Source organism: Euprymna scolopes, chromosome 12, assembly GCF_053919585.1.
Source record: "Euprymna scolopes isolate OS-2025 chromosome 12, ASM5391958v1, whole genome shotgun sequence".
NCBI classification, from domain to species: Eukaryota; Metazoa; Mollusca; class Cephalopoda; order Sepiida; family Sepiolidae; genus Euprymna; species Euprymna scolopes.
Window position 1 is genome coordinate 78,081,629 of NC_136493.1, and position 19,919 is coordinate 78,101,547.

General features: G+C 39.0%; 1 protein-coding gene across 1 annotated transcript; it reads left to right on the top strand.

Moving 5' to 3' along the window:
• The first annotated feature begins 4,354 nt into the window (after positions 1-4,354).
• Positions 4,355-4,768, top strand: LOC145291071 (uncharacterized). The gene has a single exon (XM_080136583.1). The coding sequence runs from the start codon at positions 4,355-4,357 to the stop codon at positions 4,766-4,768; it is 414 nt and encodes a 137-aa protein (XP_079992709.1).
• The last annotated feature ends 15,151 nt before the right edge of the window (positions 4,769-19,919 follow it).

Sequence of the window (19,919 nt, forward strand, 5' to 3'; positions counted from 1 at the left end):
TACCTTTTTCTATTCAAAATTTAATTTAATACAACCGTTCACTTCTTTCATGTTAAGTTACTTAAAATCACTAAACTCAGTTGCAGTGCTCCGTGGCATAGTGGTTAGCATGCCGGACAATTCACATTATACTGTCACATTCGCGCTGACCTACCGTAGTCTTTTTCTTTTTTTTTCATAAACACCTAAAATGGATTTTCTTGGTGGCCGAGTTGTTAACATTGCATGTTTTTTTTTCTTTTTCACACTTAATTTTCCAACTTTGCCCCAATACTCCGGGATTGATCCTTCCTACTTACCTAACATCACTTTTTATTTATTAAACAATTCCAACGATTTTTTTCTTTTGTTTTGATTTACTCAAAACCGCACACACCTCGAAACATCCGACCAACGCCGGGTACCCCTGCTAGTATGATATATTTTGGATATAACTGCTTTGGAGAACTACTTGGATCTTTAGTCAAAAAGGAATCTGATTATAGTAAATATTTGTAAAATATTATCATACAGTTTCGTAAGAAAACTTTTATTTTATACCTTATCAAAGGCTTTGAATATATTAAACTACGCCGTCCAAGTTTCACCTGTTTTTTCTATTGTATATTATATGTATTAAAGGATAATTATTATGATAAGTGTAGTGGAATAAAATTGCCTAAAATTGTACTGTTAATGAGAAACGAGTATAGTATTTTAACGGTCTCTAGATTGATTAATGCTTCAACGATTTTTTTCAATGAGTCAAAGGAACCTTATGAGGTAATTATTTTGCTTCGTGTTTCTTTGGAAATCAAACTGATATGACATAAACAGAATTCGAGCTATCACATCACCAGGATTCGGCAAGGAATTTATTGTAGAGTTTTAGTGGAGAAATGCCAAAATTAGCGTAGCATTTCTTTATCACAAATATGATCCGTATATGCTGTAGGTATCAAGGCATTCTATAATATCTCGGACACGAAAATGGTATGGTTTTTGTTTGTAATGAGATATTACAGAGAAAGTTGCTCACGTAGTCGAAGGTAGAGTTTAAGGTGAATAGTTGGGGAACTGCTTAAGATTTGTTTGTTGCCGTACAATGAATACAATGATGGTTTAAGGTGAATAGTTGGGTAACGGCTTCAGATTTGTCTGTTGCCGTACAATGAATAGCATTATCATTTAAGATGAATAGTTTGGTAACTTCTTCAGATTTGTCTGTTGTGAAAAACTGGCTAACTGTTTCAGATTTCTCTGTTGCGGTACAATCACTGGCTTGATGGTTTAAGGTGAAAAGTTGGGTAACTGCTTCAGATTCGAAACAGTTTCAGATTTTTCTGTTTCCGTATAATTAATATCATGATGGTTCAAGGTGAATAGTTGGGTAACTGCTTCAGATTCGAAACAGTTTCAGATTTTTCTGTTTCCGTATAATTAATATCATGATGGTTCAAGGTGAATAGTTGGGTAACTGCTTCAGATTTCTCTGTTGCCGTACAATGAATAGCATGATGGTTTAAGGTGAATAGTTGGGTAACTGCTTCAGATTTCTCTGTTGCCGTACAATGAATAGCATGATGGTTTAAGGTGAATAGTTGGGTAACTGCTTCAGATTTGTCTGTTGCCGTACAATGCATATAATTATTGTGTAAGGTGAATAGTATGGTTACTGCTTCAGATTTTCTGTTGCCGTACAATGCATATAATTATTGTGTAAGGTGAATAGTTTGGTTACTGCTTCAGATTTGTCTGTTTCCGTACAATGAATAGCAAGATGGTTTAAGGTTAATAGTTCGGTAACTGCTTCAGATTTTTGTGTTGCCGTACAATGAATATCATGATGTTTTAAGAAGAATAGTTGGGTAACTGATTCAGATTTGTCTGTTGCCGTACGGTCAATAGCATGATGGTTGCAGGAGTTGCCGGAGGGATGCGCAGTGCGCTGCCCAACCGCCTGAGGGGCCCCATTCCTAATTTTATGTCTCGGTTTACTCCCGTAGGTGGACTGTCGTCCAGGACTGATGAGCCCCACCTGCCCAGCTGTAACCCAGCGAAGGGGGGCTTATGAGTATTGCACTTTGCCCAGAAGTGGCACAGCACAGCAGCAATCAAGAGGTAGTGACATTCTCCTCAGACACTATATATCCTGATCTGGGTCTTGCATCCTGATAGGTTTCCGGCTGTCTTGACTCCGCCCTGCCGCTGGGCGAGGCTTATTTTGGAAGATAGAGTGAGGTTGGTCTTGCGCAAGCCTCCTTCACTTTAATCTGTTTCCACCGCTAGTCATGGACAATTACAAAAGTCCTGTGGTGATGAGCGAGCAGCGGTGGTAGCAGATGTTGAATCACTGAAAGCTGCTAGCTGCGGCAATATGGTTGTTCTTCTCTGAATTTGGAACAGCAGCGAGGTCCGGCAGCCACCTGAGCGACCAATCAGTCCTTTTTAGAATCAGCTCTGCTTGCCTCCTAGCCTGAGGACGGAGCTAGAAAAGGTGCTCCAAACATGGCCTGTTCCACTGCAACATGACCAGCTTACCGCGGCTGGTGAGCTTCCCTCTTTGCGGTCGAAATCAAAAGAACAAACAAAAACTCATTCTGGCATCCTGGAATGTCAGAACACTACTCGGTCCAACTTCAACCACGACGAAGACCAGAAGGCCGGAAAGGAGAACGGACTTAGTTGCCAGAGAACTAGGACGATATGGAGTAGATATAGCTGCTCTCAGCGAGACGCGGCTCCCCGGCACTGGTCAGCTTATTGAATCTAGCGGTAGTTATACATTCTTCTGGAGCGGACGTAGCGATGAAGAGCGCAGCGAGGTCGGCGTTGAATTCGCCATCAAAAATCATCTTGTGGGCAAACTCCACAGCATTCCTGAAGACGTGAACGATCGCCTCATGACTCTCAAGCTACAGCTCCAGCTGAGTAAGAAAACATCAGCGCCTACGCTCCAACCATGACCAACCCCGAAGAAACCAAAGACAAATTCTATGAAGACCTCGAAGCCATCCTCTCCTCTGTACCACAGACCGACAAGCTCCTTCTCCTCGGTGACTTCAATGCCCGTGTTGGCAAGGATCACCAAGCGTGCTCAGGTATCATCGGACATCATGGGATAGGAAAGTGCAACAGCAATGGTCTTCTGCTGCCCAGGACCTGTGCCACCTATGGACTGACCTTAACCAACACACTGTTCCGTCTCCCAACCAGAAACAAAACTTCATGGGGGCATCCTCGCTCCAAGCATTGACACATGATTGACTACCTCATCGTCAGTGCTAAAGACAAGCAAGATGTGCTCGTGACGAAAGCTTTGTGCGGTGCCGACTGCTGGACAGACCACCTCCTCATTGTTTCCAAAATCAGACTGCAAATAAGCCCAAAAGAAGACCACAAGGTCAAAAAGTTACCAAACGAATGAATGTCAACAAGCTGAAACTCCCCGAAGTTCAGGAAGGACTCCAAACCACGAAAACAAGGCAACTCTCTGAACTGGAGTCCAACAATTGGGAGTCTCTCAGCAAGACAATCCACGCCGCTGCTCTCCAGGTACTGGGTCCAAAAACCAGAAACCATCAAGACTGGTTTGATGAGAATGATGCGGAGATACAGAATCTGCTAACAGAGAAGCACTGGCTCTTAAAGATCCACCAAAATGATCCAGACTCCACTTCAAAGAAAGACGCCTACTGTTGTAAGCGAAGTGAAGTCCAGAAAAAAGTGCCCATCATGCAAGATACCTGGCTCAGTAACAAAGCCGACGAGATCCAAGGCTACGCCGATAGGCACGATATGAAGCGTTTCTACGAGTCCTTGAAGTGTGTCTATGGACCAACGACATCAGGCACATCTCCCCTGCTCGGCGCAGATGGTTCACTCATCACTAAGAAAAATGAAATCCTCGAGAGATAGGCTGAACACTTTGACAGTTTCCTGAATCGTCCTTCAGACATCAATGATGAAGCCATTCAACGACTACCTCAAGTGCCAATCAACCATGCTCTCGATATACCACCCACAGAGGAGGAAGTTGTAACAGCTACCAGGCAAATGTCGACTGGCAGGGCACCTGGCTCCGACGCCATCACAGCCGAAGTATTCAAGTCTGGTGGTCGCTATCTCATCCTCAAACAAACAGGAACTGTTCCAAGAGTTGTGGCAAAGCGAAACTCTACCTCAAGACTTCAAAGACGAAACAATTGTTCACATCTACAAAAGGAAGGGCAACAATCAGTCTTGCGATAATCATTGAGGTATTTCTCTCCTCTCAATCGCAGGCAAAATACTAAACCGCCTTCTGAAACACCTAAAACAGGGTTACCTTCCAGAAAGCCAATGTGGTTTTAACACAGGTCGCGGAACCATCGATATGATATTTGCCGCTCGCCAACTCCAAAAGAAGTGCAAAGAACAATATCAAGACCTCTACATGACTTTCGTTGATCTCACGAAGGCTTTCGACTCAGTGAGCAGGGAAGGCCTGTGGAAGATCATGTCAAAGTTTGGTTTCCCGAACAAGTTCGTGAATATTGTAAGACAGTTCCATGACGGCATGATGGCACGAGTGACTGATGACGGTGACATCTCAACCCCTTTCCCGGTAACCAACGGCGTAAAAAAAGGTTGCGTGCTAGCACCAACGCTTTTCAGCATGACGTTTTCGGCAATGCTGACTGATGCCTTCAGGGAAGTTACTCCTGGCATCCAAATCCGGTACCGGTGTGATGGGAACTCTTCAATCTCCGCCGTCTACAAGCTGTCAGTAAAGTCAAAGAAACAGTAATCATGGACCTCCTTTTTGCTGACGACTGTGCTCTCAATGCCACCAAAGCGCATGAAATGCAACTGGAAGTGGATAAATTTTCTTCAGCATGTGAAAACTTCGGTCTTACAATAAGTATGGGCAAGACAGAAGTCATGCACCAGCCTGCTCCTGGCAACACGTACCAGGAACCGAACATCCAAGTAAATGGTCAGAGTTTGAAAGCAGTAGACCATTTATACTACCTTGGCAGTACACTCTCTCATGTTGCCAACATCGACATCGAAATCACCAACCGCATTGCCAAAGGAGATGCTGGCCTTGGCTGACTAAGGAAAACAGTCTGGGAATGAAGAGGAATTCAGCAGTACACAAAAGTCAAAGTGTACAAAGCAGTGGTCCTGACATCTCTTCTATATGGTTGTGAAACGTGGGTCCGCTTGGTACACGAGGGCTCTCTGCTCCTGGAGGTAAGAGGAACTGAATTTGCAAAAGAGAAGCGCGCTGCGCGAAAAGCCCGAGATGCCGCCACTGGTGTTCAACATGTGGCAGGGGCTTCCGCGCCCGGATTGGACTGATCAGACACCTGCGGAAACACAACTAGTTGTCTATGGTCATAATCGACTCCGATTGACGAACATACAGCATGATGGTTGAAGGTGAATAGTTGGGTAACTGCTTCAGGTTTTCTGTTGCCGTACAATGAATATAAAGATGAGTTAAGGTGAATAGTTTGGTAACGTTTCAGGTGTGTCTGTTGCCGTACAATGAATAGCATTATGGTTTAAGGTGAATAGTTGGGTAACAGTTTCAGATTTGTCTGTTGCCGTACAATGAATAGCATGATGGTATAAGGTGAATAGTTGGGTACCTGCTTCAGATTTGTCCATTGCCGTAAAATAACGAGAATGATGGTTTAAGATGAATAGTTTGGTTACTGCTTCAGATTTGTCTGTTGCTGTACAATGCATAGCGTGATGGTTTAAGGTGAAAAGTTGGGTAACTGCTTCAGATTTTTCTGTTACCTACAATTAATATCATGATGATTTAAGGTGAATAGTTGGGTAATTGCTTCAGATTTTTCTGTTGCCGTACAATGAATAGCATGATGGTTTAAGGTGAATAGTTGGGTAACTGCTTCAGGTTTGTCTGTTGCCGTACAATGAATATAATGATGGTTTAAGGTAAATAGTTGGGTAACAGTTTCAGATTTGTCTGTTGCCGTACAATGGATAGCATAATAGTTTTAGGTGAATAGTTGGGTAACAGTTTCAGATTTGTCTGTTGCCGTACAATGAATAGCATTATGGTTTAAGGTGAATAATTGGGTAACTGCTTCAGGTTCGTCTTGTTGCCGTACAATGCATATGATGATAGTTTAAGGTCTATAGTTGGGTAACAGTTTCAGATTTGTCCGTTGCCGTACAATGAATATGATAATGCTTTAAGGTGAATAGTTGAGTACCTGTTTAAGATTTGTCTGTCTCCGTACAATGAATATCATGATGGTTTAAGGTGAAAAGTTAGGTAACTCCTCCAGATTTTCTGTTGCCGTACAAGGAATAGCAGGATGGTTTCAGGTGAATAGTTCGGTAACTTCTTCAGGTTTGTCTGTTGCCGTACAATGAATAGCATGGTGATTTAAGGTGAATAGTGTTATATAGCGCCAGGACCCCTAGGTTGGGAACGGTCGTAGTTAGTAAGTTCCCCGCTGCAACATTACCAAGTAGCCGTCTCTTATTGATCGTCTATTTTGTTTAGTTTTCTGGTTGTTAGTGTAACGGCCAAGACGGCAGAGTTATTTCCCCTTGACTGTGCATTTTTGTCTCTCGATGTTCTTCAGCTGTCATTCGCTTGTAATAATAATGATTCCGACTGAAAGAGAATTAACATGCACACATAGATCAGACGTAACTTAGCATACCAATCAAGACGTAAGACACGCTCACTTTTTATATAAAAATATATTTTGTTTTGAAATTATTTTTCTCATTCTTGTAAATCGAGATTTTTAATAGTTCAAATTTTAACGGTGTGGCTTACTGTTGTTTCAGTGATGGCGAGGGGGGTGAAAACGTTATGCTCTCGACAACGCACGTCTCCTATCGGCGTCTTTCTCTTCTCTACCTCCCTCCTTCTCTACCTCGTCTTCTTCTGTTTCAACTCTCTGGACTCCAAAAATAACCTCTTATATTAGCATGTGTTTTTTGCTTGGTTTTTTCCACGCCACGCTACCTGTCGATCACACTGCTATCGATAATGGAGCACGCGTCACCTGGTCACGTTTTGTCAATCTTTCGCCGCATCTGACCTAGAGACATCGTGACCCATTTCTCTTCGGCTGGCCGACTATTGACTTTATTTATACACGTGAATCCATCTCTCATGCTTACTCATATACATTCCATTCTTACAAGGAATGTCACGTTTCCTTGTTTTGTAAACAAAAAAAAATCGTCGTCCGATTTCTCTGTTTACGACGTAATTATTTTGTCGTTTCGACTGGTGGACAATCGATTATTCGATGCACATCTTTCAAATCTTTTATTATCTTTTTTTTTAAAGAAGTTTTTCTTTTCAGTTATGTATCGGATGGTTCCAGCCATCCATTACATAACAATAGTTGCGTAACTACTTTAGATTTGTCTGTTGCCGTAAAATGAATAGCATGATTGTTTACGGTTAACAGGTGGGTAACTGATTCAGATTTGTCTGTTACCGTACAATGAATATCATAAAGGTTTAAGCTAAATAATTTGGTATCTACTTCAGATTTGTCTGTTTCCGTACAAGGAATAGAATGATCGTTTATGATTAATAGTTACGTAACTGCACCAGATTTGTCTGTTGCCGTACAAAAAATAGCATGATGGTTTAAGGTGAATAGTTGGGTAACTGCTTCAGGTTTGTCTGTTGCTGTACAATGAATATCATGATGTTTTAAGGTGAATAGTTGGGTAACAATTTCAGATTTGTCTGTTGCCGTACAAGGAATAGCATAATGGTTTAAGGTAAATAGTTGGGTAAGTTTCAGATTTGTCTGTTGCCGTACAATGAATAGCATGATGGTTTAAGGTGAATGGTTGGGTAACTGCTTCAGATTTGTCTATTCCCATACAATACATAGCGTGATGGTTTAAGATGAATAGTTGGTTAACTGATTCAGATTTGTCTAGTGCCGTACAATGAATATGATAATAGTTTAAGGTCAATAGTTGGGTAATAGTTTCAGATTTGTCCGTTGCCGTACAATGAATATGGTAATGCTTTAATGTGAATAGTTGAGTACCTGTTTAAGATGTGTCTGTGCCCGTACAATGAATAACATCATGGTTTAAGGTGAACAGTTAGGTAACTGCTCCAGATTTGTCTGTTGCCGTACAAGGAATAGTAGGATGGTTTCAGGTAAAAAGATGGGTAAATGCTTCAGATTTGTCTGTTGCCGTACAATGAATAGCATGATGGTTTAAGCTAAATAGTTTGGTATCTACTTCAGATTTGTCTGTTCCCGTACAAGGAATAGAATGATCGTTCATGATTAATAGTTACGTAACTGCACCAGATTTGTTTGTTTCCGTACAATAAACAGCATGATGGTTTAAGGTGAATAGTTTGCTCACTGCTACAGATTTGTCTATTGCCGTACAATAAAGAGAATGATTGTTAAAGAGAAATAGTTTGGTAACTGCTTTAGATTTGTCTGTTGCCGTGCAATTAATAGCATATTGGTTCAAGGTGAATAGTTGGGTAACTGCTTCAGATTTGTCTGTTGCTGTAGAGTGAATAGCATGATGGTTTAAGGGGAATAGTTTACTAACTGCTTCAGATTTGTCTGGAGCTGTACAATTAATACCATTATGGTTTAAGGTTATTAGTTGGGTAACTGTTTAAGATTTGTTTCTTTCCGTACAATTAATAGCATGATGGCTTAAGGTGAATTGTTTTCTAACTGCTTCAGATTTGTCTGTTGCCGTACTATAAATAGAATGATTGTTAAAGGGGAATAGTTGGGTAACTGCTTCAGATTTGTCTGCTGCCGTACAATGAATAGCATGATGGTTTAAGGTGAATAGTTGGGTTACTGCTTCAGATTTTTTGTTGCCGTACAATAAATAGTATGATGGTTTACTGTGAATACTTGGGTAACTGTTTCAGATTTGTCTGTTGCCGTAAAATGAATAGATGATGGTTAAGTTTAATACTTGGGTAACTGCTTCAGATTTGTCTCTTTCCGTACAATGAATATCGTGATGGTTTAAGCTTAATAGTTTGGTAACTGCTTCAGATTTGAGGTTGCCTTACAATCAATGGCATGATTGTTTAAGGTGAATAGTTGGGTAACAGTTTCAGATTTGTCTGTTGCCGTACAATGAATAGCATGATGGTTAAGGTGAATAGTTTTCTATCTGCTTCAGATTTGTCTGTTGCCATACAATAAATAGAATGATGTTTAAATGGGAATAGTTTGATAACTGCTTCGGATTTTTCTGTTGCCGTACAATGAATAGCATTATGGCATAAGGTCAATAGTTGTGTAATTGCTTTAGATTTGATGTTGTCGTACAAGGAATATAATGATGGTGTAAGTTTAATAGTTTGGTAACTGGTTCATATTTTTCTGTTGCCGTACAATGAATATCATAATGGTTTAATAGTCGAGTATATATGATCTTACATTATTCACTACATTATTATCATTTTTCCAGAAAACACGAATCCCTAGTTGTTCTAATTCGATTAGTTTTCTAATCATCTCAGCATACTTAGACTTATCGTCATTTGTGTATTTGTTGCTTTCATATGTCGATTGAAACTATATAATTCCTGCTGCCTATGCGCAAAAGCAATGGCACGGATCGAAGTGAACCATGAGTATTGCTTAGTTTTCTATCTTAGTGTCGGGCAACATGTTTCTATACTATCTTTTATCATTTTACTTATAAAGGTCAGGAGGCCACTCAGGGATAAGGGTTATTGCGTGTACAGTAATCAATGAGATAGTATTGTAGTAATGATTAGTATTGAAGATTTGTTTATGTTGGACTTGAAGACATCTAGGTTGTAGTCAGGTGGGAAACAGGCAAACAGAACAGAGTTCCACAGGCGTGCATTTCTGAGAAAGAAGCTCTGCTCCTGGAATCTACATTTCGATTTAGGCACAGATAAAGAGTGGGGAAAATTATTGACAGTAGTTTCAGCCAGACGGGTGTTTCTCATGAAAGATTAGCGAGGGGGGGGGGGCGAGAGATTGGAGAGAAGACGAGCATTTGCCATGGAAATAATGATAAAACAAAAACAGGCTCGCAACGTCTCTTCTGTGGGAGAGACGTTGCATGAAAGAGAAAAGGGCATCTCCCACTAAGCCACGAATTCTATTTTGTACTCAAGGCAGGATAGGCAGTTTTTAGCAGCTCCTGCCCAGATGTGGCAGCAGTACTCCATTCTTGGACGTACTTGGCTTTTATACAGATAGAAAATTGCATCAATAGTGAGATATCTTCTGGAGCGGTAGAAGGATCCCACCATTTTCCCAGCAACCTTGGCAACAGACTTGATGTACGTGTTCCATTTCAGGAGTAACGGTCAAACCAAGAAGCTTGTCAAAACATGGAGCCCCTCCAAGACGAGAGCCATCCATTTTAATTGATGCCAGATGGGGTCAGAGCGTTGATGATGTAAAGATAGAAGCTTGGTTTTGGATGCATTCAAAGTGATCAGCCACCTCTTCCCCCACTGTACCACGCGCACAAGATCAGAGGAGAGAGAATTAGAGAGAACTTTGTCATTTACGGCCTTTGATGTGTTGCCATAGATGGTCGTGTCATCAGCATAGATGTCAACGAATGATTTAAGTATGCATTTTTGGAGATCAGTGATGTAGATCAGAAAGAGAATTGGGCCTAGGCTGGACACCTGAGGAACTCTAGTATTAATATTGTGGGCCTCTGATTTCTGCCCATCAACCACTACTCTTATGAGCCTATCAGAGAGAAATGATTTAATGATTGAAAAAACATTTCCAGTGATACCGTAGCTGGAAATCTTGTGAAGTAGGCCCTTATGCCATACCTTATCGAAGGCCTTCGATATGTCAAGAGCAATTGCCCTAGACAGGAAACCTTTGACAAGAGATTCACTAATCCTATGAGATACAACCGTTAGCACATCTGCTGTAGATCTTGCAGAGCGGAAACCATACTGCATCTCACTAAGAAGGTTGTTTCTGTTGAGGTGGTTGACTACTCTATTTAATATGGATTCTATAAACTTTCTCATGACACACAGGAAACTTATTGGTCTGTGCTGAGAGGGAGATGACTTTTCACCTGAATTCTTAAATACAGAGCATACTGATGAGGTTTTCCAGGGTGTAAAGCACGCCTCCTTAAACAGTTTTGTAAGTATGGAAGCAATTTCTGGTTGGAGCTTTCTCAGCACTATGACTGGAATGCCGTCAGGGCCAGTTGCTTTACTGGAATCAAGGTTCTTGATTAGCTTGGCGACCTCACGCACAGATATTTGTATGTTGCATAGCGTGTTGTCTGTTATAGGAGGAAATATGGGGAGTTGATGGCCTTTATCGGATAGAGTAGAATTAGCTGCAAAGTTCTTGGCAAATAGTCTGGCCTTGTCTGATGCTGACGAGATGACCTTAGATCCATTGATGATAGTTGGGATAGAACGCACACTTCTGTTCAAGATCCTGTTTGCTATTTGCCAGAACTGGTGGAAACCAAGCCGCTGCTCAGCTACTTTGGATTTAACAGACTGAGCATATAGCTCTCTTGCATTTTTTATTACTCTTTTACAGTGGTTGCTTGCAATCCTGAAAGCAGCTTTAGTCTCAGTACATCTATTACGTTGGTGGCTATGGAAAAAGTGATTTTGTGCGCGATGGCAGCAGCACATTCTCGGGAGAACCATGGCTGGCTGTTAGGTTTTTGTTGGAATATTTTGGATGGAATGAATCGGTCTATGCCTACAATTAATCATTTGGTCAGGTCTGATACTATAGAGGACACATCCTTTTTAAACATGGAATGCAGATGTAGGTCAGATATGAATGTACGGAAGCTATCCCAGTCAGCCATAGAGTATCGATATACAGTACGGTGGAGAGGTACGTCTGAAGACTTATTGCATTTTATTTTTATCTTAACTGCTACAACAGAGTGGTCGGAGGATCCAAGAGGAAATAGAACGGAACATCAACATAGCTCAGGTGAAGTTGTGAGGAAAAGGTCTAGAAGGCTTGCATACTGACCGGTAGTATCGGGCACACGGGTGGGTTCGTGAACAATCTGAGTGGGGTCATAGGCAGTAGCAAAATCATGACAGAACCTCCCCTCGTCATCGGTTTTATTTGAGTGGGTCAGCCATTCCACATTATGGACATTGAAACACCGCAAATGCGAATGTTAGCCGAAGGGTGAGCAGACAGGATGTGGTCAATTTTCTCATATATGCTCTTAAAGATAGTAACCCCATTGTTGTGGGGGTGATAGAGATCAAATATAAATGCAGTGGTGTAAGCTAGTGCAACCTGGAAGCATATATAAGGTAAATTAGGATCTACTCTGGAGATATCTCTACCACATGCAAAGCCATCTTTGATATAGGCACATATTCCATGCTCATGGGAATCTTGGGGGTCAGATTTAGATGTTAATTTAGAGTATCCTTTAATTATAAACTCGTCTAGGGAAGTGATTGGTCCTATGCCAGTTTCACTTAGAAAGAATATGTCAGGTTTCCTCTCCTGTAATTGTGTTTCAACCTCTGGAATGTTGGAAGGTAGACCCCTGATGTTGGAGAAGGAGACCTGGTAGTAGGGGTCTACGTTGGATAGAATTCTAGTCTTATTCGTGTTTTTTGGGAGGAGATTTGTCATGTTTAGGTTTTGGGATTTGTGGAACAGGTCGGTAGACTTGGTTGGAGCAGGACAGAGAGGGAAAGTAAGAGAGAAAAAGACAATAAATTTTTACTTTTTTTTGTAGCACATGATAAGGTAAAGCCGTAACAATTACCCACTAGTATGGCATCGAAAGGCCCTACCAGAAACTACTGTATGGTCCAGAACCCATTCACTAAATGGCAATACAGCAGCCCCGGTACTTTGCACCTACTGATGGGACAGCCCCCTTAGTGGTTAATCCAAGGTTCGGATCCCTGATTATAAGGCGGGTAACATCAACCCAGATGAAACATTTACCTCCAGGACCCTTACTAGTCACATGACTACAAGGATAGACATAGAAAAAGAATTTTTCCGACATTTCAGGCTCCTGTTTACAAAGTACTCCAGACCTGGAAAGCAGGTTTTTCTTCACCCTTTTTCAGAAAAATCACTCATTGGAAATGAGGACTGAAGGACAAAAAAGGAGAAGCGAGAGTTACTGGAGCTGCCGATAACACATCCACGTGCATTATCTACTCTCCATTAAAAAAAGTGAGGACTTATTAATATCTACTTAGTCCGTTGCCCCGTTCCAAGCTTAGGGTAGTACTTGAAGATAGTCTCCCCTCCCATGTTAATGCAGGGATACTTTTTGCCTTTATATATCTCGAGCTAGGGTGTTCGACCGTTCCAGCTCCACTCCATAATAAATATGCTATTCTGGAACTTTTATCAAATTGGAAAGTCTAGTTATTTTTAACTCGTTTAAAAATCTTGTTAAGAAGTAATACCTTTAGGGTTACGTATAAAGTTTAGACTAGCTAGAAGTAATGCATACTTTAGAAAAAAAAAAGCCGCGGTGTTTTAGAGTTCAGATAATATGCAAACATAATTTTGGAAATGTTCAATTTCATGGGAGACTTTTTTTTCTCTCGTTTTAAATATAAGAAAAGGTATTGGTTAATAATAGTATAATTGACAAAAAAGATTTAGGAAAAACATTAAAAGAAAACAAGACAGATATTCAGAATTAAAGTCAAACCTGGAACAAAGAAAAAGAAAAAAAAAGTAGAAAATGTTAGTGTTTTTAGATTAGTAGACTTCAAAAGTTACAAATAGAAAAGTTTCTTAGCTTTTGGGACCGCGGAGTTCGACTTAGCTTGGAGTTCATAGCGTAAAAAGGAGGGATGCTAACCAGTCAGTCTGCTTTTATGCCGATATTTCAAGGGTATGTTGGGTGGCAGTGGGAGGGGGAATCTTTGTGAGTTCTGTATTTTTATTTATTTCTTTTAAATTCAACATTGAATTATCTATCTCAAGCCAGAATGTTCGACCATTCCAGCTCCACCCCATAATAAATATGCTATAAGTGAACTTTTTTCCTATTTCTAAATTAAATGTTTTATGAAGGCAATACACTCGTGTAATATTAGAGGCTATTTCTGTTTTAATGGCTAAGTTTTCCATTTCTTTGGATGTTATTGTCTCTCCAATTCATAATATGAAAAGGATATGTCGTATTATCCCGTAATCTAATTTGTCACGGAATCTGGGTTTAATATTTATTCACATCATTTTTATGCGTGGAAGTGGCGTAAATATCAATAGATATTAATGATTGAGACATTTTCAAAAAGTGGAATTTGTGTAGATTTTAAGTACCAAAAATATGATTATTTTAAATGGACACTTTTCAAACATTGTGTTATAAATTTTGTTTTTCGTCGTAAAAAAAGTAATTACATAAGATTGCAACAATTATTCTCAGAGGCTAAATACGTAGATAATGAGAGAAAAGTACGTTGGGATATACAGAAAAACTAATGTACTCCTACATAATTTGACCCGGATTATTGGGAATTCCCGTCAAGCATGGATCAGGCGAGGTCGGCAATCATCAGTTTAAGCCGAGCGTTGTAACAGATGTAAACTAATTTGAAAACAAACCGAAAAAAAATGCAAATGATCAAAAATAACAAAAACTTACCTTTAAAGGACTGAAAATATTTTTATTTTATTTTATTTATTTATTTATTTTTATTTTTTATTTTTTTGCAAAATATTTATCAACAAAGTGTTTTATTTTTTCTTCAAGAAAATATGAAAGTTTTATTTTTGTTCAGCCAAGTTTTTTGTGTTGGGGAGACGTTTCCACAGAAATTTTATATATATACTAGCAGGGGTACCCGGCGTTGCTCGAATGTTTCGAGGTGTGTGCGGTTTTGAGTAAATCAAAACAAAAGAATAAAAAAAATCGTTGCCCGGGTGTTTGTTTCCGGGGTGGGGATTGTTTAAAAAAAAAAAGTGATGTTAGGTAAGTAGGAAGGATCAAACCCGGAGTATTGGGGCGAAGTTGGAAAATTAAGTGTGAAAAAAAAAAACATGCGATGTTAACAACTCGGCCACCAAGAAAATCCATTTTAGGTGTTTATGAAAAAAAATAAATAAATTTTATATATATATTCCGGTTCTTTGACTGTCATGGCTCTTGCGGGTTGCGACGTTGTTTGGCTGTGGAATTTATTATATACATTCTCTCACATTCTGAAAATCCTATCATAAGTTGCTCGCTTGGTTAGTATTGCTGGATGGCATCGTCCTTTCGAGTTAAAACTCCTACTTGTGAGACGTCGGCTTGGGGTTATTAGCTGGTTGGATGACCGCGTCCCTTGTTGAGACGTAGTAGGTTCATTTAACAGTCGGATTTCGGCGCGGTTTGCTTGATTTGTGTTGGTTAATTGAAATTCTTGCGTGCAGGGCGTTTGCTCAGTTGGTAGAGTGCTTGCCTTGCATGCAAGAGGCTCGGGTTTCGAATCCTGAGTTCGGATGTGTCTAACTGACGAGCCCAAATGAGGGCGAAACTCGAGTCTTGGACTTCCGGTTCTTTGACTGTCATGGCTCTTGTGGGCTGCGACGTTGTTTGGCTGTGGAATTTATTATATATATATATATATATATATTATGTAAAATATGTTTACGAAAAGCATAAATTGTTAGATGAAAGGACAGGAAAAAAATTAATTATTTTTCAAGAAAACTTAATATTGTATTTTATTTATTTATTTATTTTTAGGGTTGTTAATTGCCTCTGAGATGGGTATATATGCTGATGATACCACACTCTATAACAGACATGACAGGAAAACAAATGAACACATATCTAAAGAAATGGCAAAAACACTAGAGGACGACCTCCAATCTGTTGTGGAATGGGGACAAAAATGGATGGTCACATTCAATGCTGCCAAGACTAAACTGGTTTCCTTCAATAATTACAAGAAACCTTCTCTGCCACTAATAGCAATGGCCAGTGACTCCCTATCTGAGAGTATATCTTTCAAACTGCTTGGCCTAACGTTCACAGGAAACATGAGTTGGAACAATCACATTGAAAATATTGCCAGAGTCGCTGCGAAGAAGGTAGGCTCTCTCTACCGTGCTAGAAAACTACTGACACCTGAAAGTATCCTGTACCTCTATAAGGCCACTATTCGCCAATGTATGGAGTATTGCTGTCACATTTGGGCTGGTGCATCTGCTGCTAATCTCTCGCTCCTAGACAAGGTTCAAAAGAGAGTCGCCAATCTGATAGGCCCTGAACTGGCATCTAAGCTTCAGCCTCAGTCCCATCGACGAAATATTGCATCCCTCTGCCTGTTCTACAAGTATTTTAATGGTGAATGCTCTGACGAACTCCAGACACTTGTGCCCCCATACGTAGATACCCTCGACAAACCCGACAGGCGGCTAAATCCCACCCCACGCAGTAGAGATCCCTAGATGTAAAAGATCTTTCTACTCCAGTAGTTTCTTCCCCTGAACCGCTAGAGTCTGGAATTCCATTCTAGGTCCCTGCTTCCCCAACTGTACTGACATGCAGAAGTTCAAGTGTAACCGACATCTTGCTGCCCAAATCCCAACATAGTGTCCCAGTAGTTGCTGCGCCTGATAGTAGCCCCCTACACCAAAGTGGCAATGTGCCTTGTTTGGGGTGAAAATGTAATAAAAAAAATTTTTTTTAATTTATCAGGTGCGAAAATGGTGGTGACTTTCCAATTGTCCGTAAGTAGAAATTTAGGTAGAACTTCTTTATACACTTCAAATGTACCCTCATCTGATGCAATTTATATAATATATCTAAAATTCCCAGGAGAGGGCAATGAAAGCGGTTTCGAATCTATTGAGGAGCTGGGGAGGGGGGCAGAACATTTCTAATAAATCACAGTTTGATGAAATTGAAACTATATTCATTAAATTCTCCAGAAAAGGCAATGAATGCAGTCTAAAAATCTATGAGCCCCTTAATATGCCGACCCTTTGTGTTTTGCCTCGATGAAAACTGTGGACAGCCATTATTTTAATTTAAAATATGTTTTCCAATTTAAATGAAATTTAAATCATGTGTATGAGATAGTAATTCAGAGATTAATTTTAATTTTAATTTTATTTATTTACAATACCGATACCGTGTATGAAATAAATTTATCACTATTCTGAAATATAAACGACATCGTGTGGTAGTTGCTGATTTAACATCTGCAGTTAGTTTGGCTCGGTTTAATGTAATGCTGCGATAGATTTTATCTAAAATTAAAAACTATTATATTTACTCTCGAACTCTATAATTTTTTATATTTAACATTAAAATCAATCATTTTTCATGGTCTTCCCTTCTCTTTGACATATTCATTTTAAAAGTCCTGCAGTTGATTTTTGTAATTTTGACTTGCTCTTTGCTAAATTTTTATTTACATTTATTCTAAATTAGTTATGAACCCGCGACTACACTTCCACTGATATCTTGACAGTATTACACATATCTTAACTGCGTTTTACGATCTCTTTTACATATCTTATAAATCCCCCTACTATACTAATTCGTGTAGATGTATATTGCTTATTGGGTATGTATATATATATATATATATATATATATATATATATATATATATATATATATATATATATAACTACTTCATTTACCTACACAAATTTAATATACGAAAGTATAGATTTATGCGTAAACTTTAAGTATTTACTTCAAAAGTGCTCAATACGTAGGTAGAGCTAGTTAGTAATTTATAAAATATATATGGCGATTAAGCTACACTGAATATTCTGCGTTTCATCCACTGTAGGATTCGTCAGGCTTATGCGCGAAATAAAAAAAACACCGTATAAAAACAACACTAGCGAATAAATACTGGGAACTCAAAGAAAGCGGACATTCGCCGGTAGTCGAATGGAAAATAATGAGACAAGCTACCACGTGCAGACATTTAGACGACCCGGTGTAAATTATGCCTCCATGAAAAATTTGCTATCCTGTACTTTAAAGAACCTCAAAATCTATTAAACTGTAGACGAGAAATAGCAAACAACTGTGTTCACAAAATAAAACTTACTCTAGGATAGCAATACAAAATAGCTTTAAAACTAACAATAACAATAGAAAACAAACAAATAAATAAATTAAATAAACATGAATATACATAAACGATCACACACATATATATATATGTATGTATATATGTGTGCATGTGTGTGTGTACACATAGGTATATTCATATATATATAAAAAAGGAGGGAAAAGATCTACCTTAAACCACTAACCTAGTTCTAAAACAGATCCTTTGTTCGATAAAATGCATGCACATTGGCTGATAGGAGGGGGCACGGTGGATACTAGAAAGCTGATTGGCTAACTAGAAATCCTCAACATATATAAAAACAAGAAGCAACCACAAAATTTCGCGCATAAGCCTGACGAATCCTACAGTGGATGAAACGCAGAATATTCAGTGTAGCTTAATCGCCATATATATTTTATAAATTACTAACTATATATATATATGTGTGTGTGTGTATGTGTGTGTACGTACATATATATGTATGTATATATATGTATATATATATATATAATTTCTTTTTATCTATAAGAGAGAAAGACTTTCTTTAAAATCGGATTTTTTCGATTTTCTATACTCGTCGGATGACTTTCTATGCAAAATATAGCTAAGAACACTACCAGACGTATAAATTGCCTTTGTGTGAAAGTTGCAAAAGATAGACTCAGCCGATTCGGAACTTATGAGGAAGTAACTAATACACACACACACATACACAAACACACACAGTAACTTTTATATAATAGTAGAGATATAGATATTTATTCGAAGACTTGTTAGATTAAATAAATTCAATTTGTATCCAGTTTTATGGGATTTTAATCTTTACTCCCAGTGCCGTTCAACACAATGAGGTAATTTTTTAACACATCGTCAACGTATATGCGGTGAGATGACAACAATTTTTCTAGTAATCAGTGCTTTGTTTCTTTTTTGTTTTGTTTTTGTTTTTTCGTTGTTTGTTTTTTTCTTTGCTTTTGTTTTTTGTTTTTTTTTTTGTTTGTTTTTTGTACTTTGGCGTATTTAGAGCCACGGACAAATTTGTAAGGTGCAGCTGAATGTTTTTTTATTTATTCCCACGTTGTTCCGACAATCTGATACTCGAAGATCCTATGCAAATCTAATACACCGTATGCTTATTTAAGTAGAGCATGATTCATAGCGTCGATTTTTCTTCTCAGCTTAACTGAGACAGGTGCCGGTAAAGACGAGGTATTCATGCAAAAGCTGAGAACTGCATGATAATTTTTACCAAGTGAAGACAAAATTCGCAGAGAAGAAATTAAAAAAAATAACTTTCTTCCATCGAATTAACAAACGCGTCTTGGAAGTGAACAGATTTGATTACCATTCAATAGTGTTGTGGTGGCAACCACTTATTTGCATATGCGAATTACATAACACTATAAATGGCAAGCCTAGGTTGGCCTTGGTGTGTCTTACTCAAATGCCACCGGAAGTGACGCCGAAGAGCGTACATGTCCTCCCACCAAGACTCTCTGACTCGACACCGTCATTTGTACATATTGTAAATATACCTTTTCTTTAATACACTTATTATTGCGTTATCTTGTTGTTTGCGTCTTCATTGTATTTCCTTACTAATTATTGTTCAACCTTGCAACTACAACAGTTGGCGACGAGATATGAAGCGTCAAATATAACAGTTTGACGAAGAACTATTTAAAAAAAAAAAAGTACAACGCAAAGGTTGACCATTTTTTTTTAAGGAATGCAAAGTGTTGACGAGCAAACGGATTTTACACTAAAGAGAAGTTTCAACTCAAGTGAAAAAAAAACACTAACGTGGCAAAAGCGACAATTTACGCCGTTTTCTGGGAATCCGACTTGCAAACGAATGTAAAAG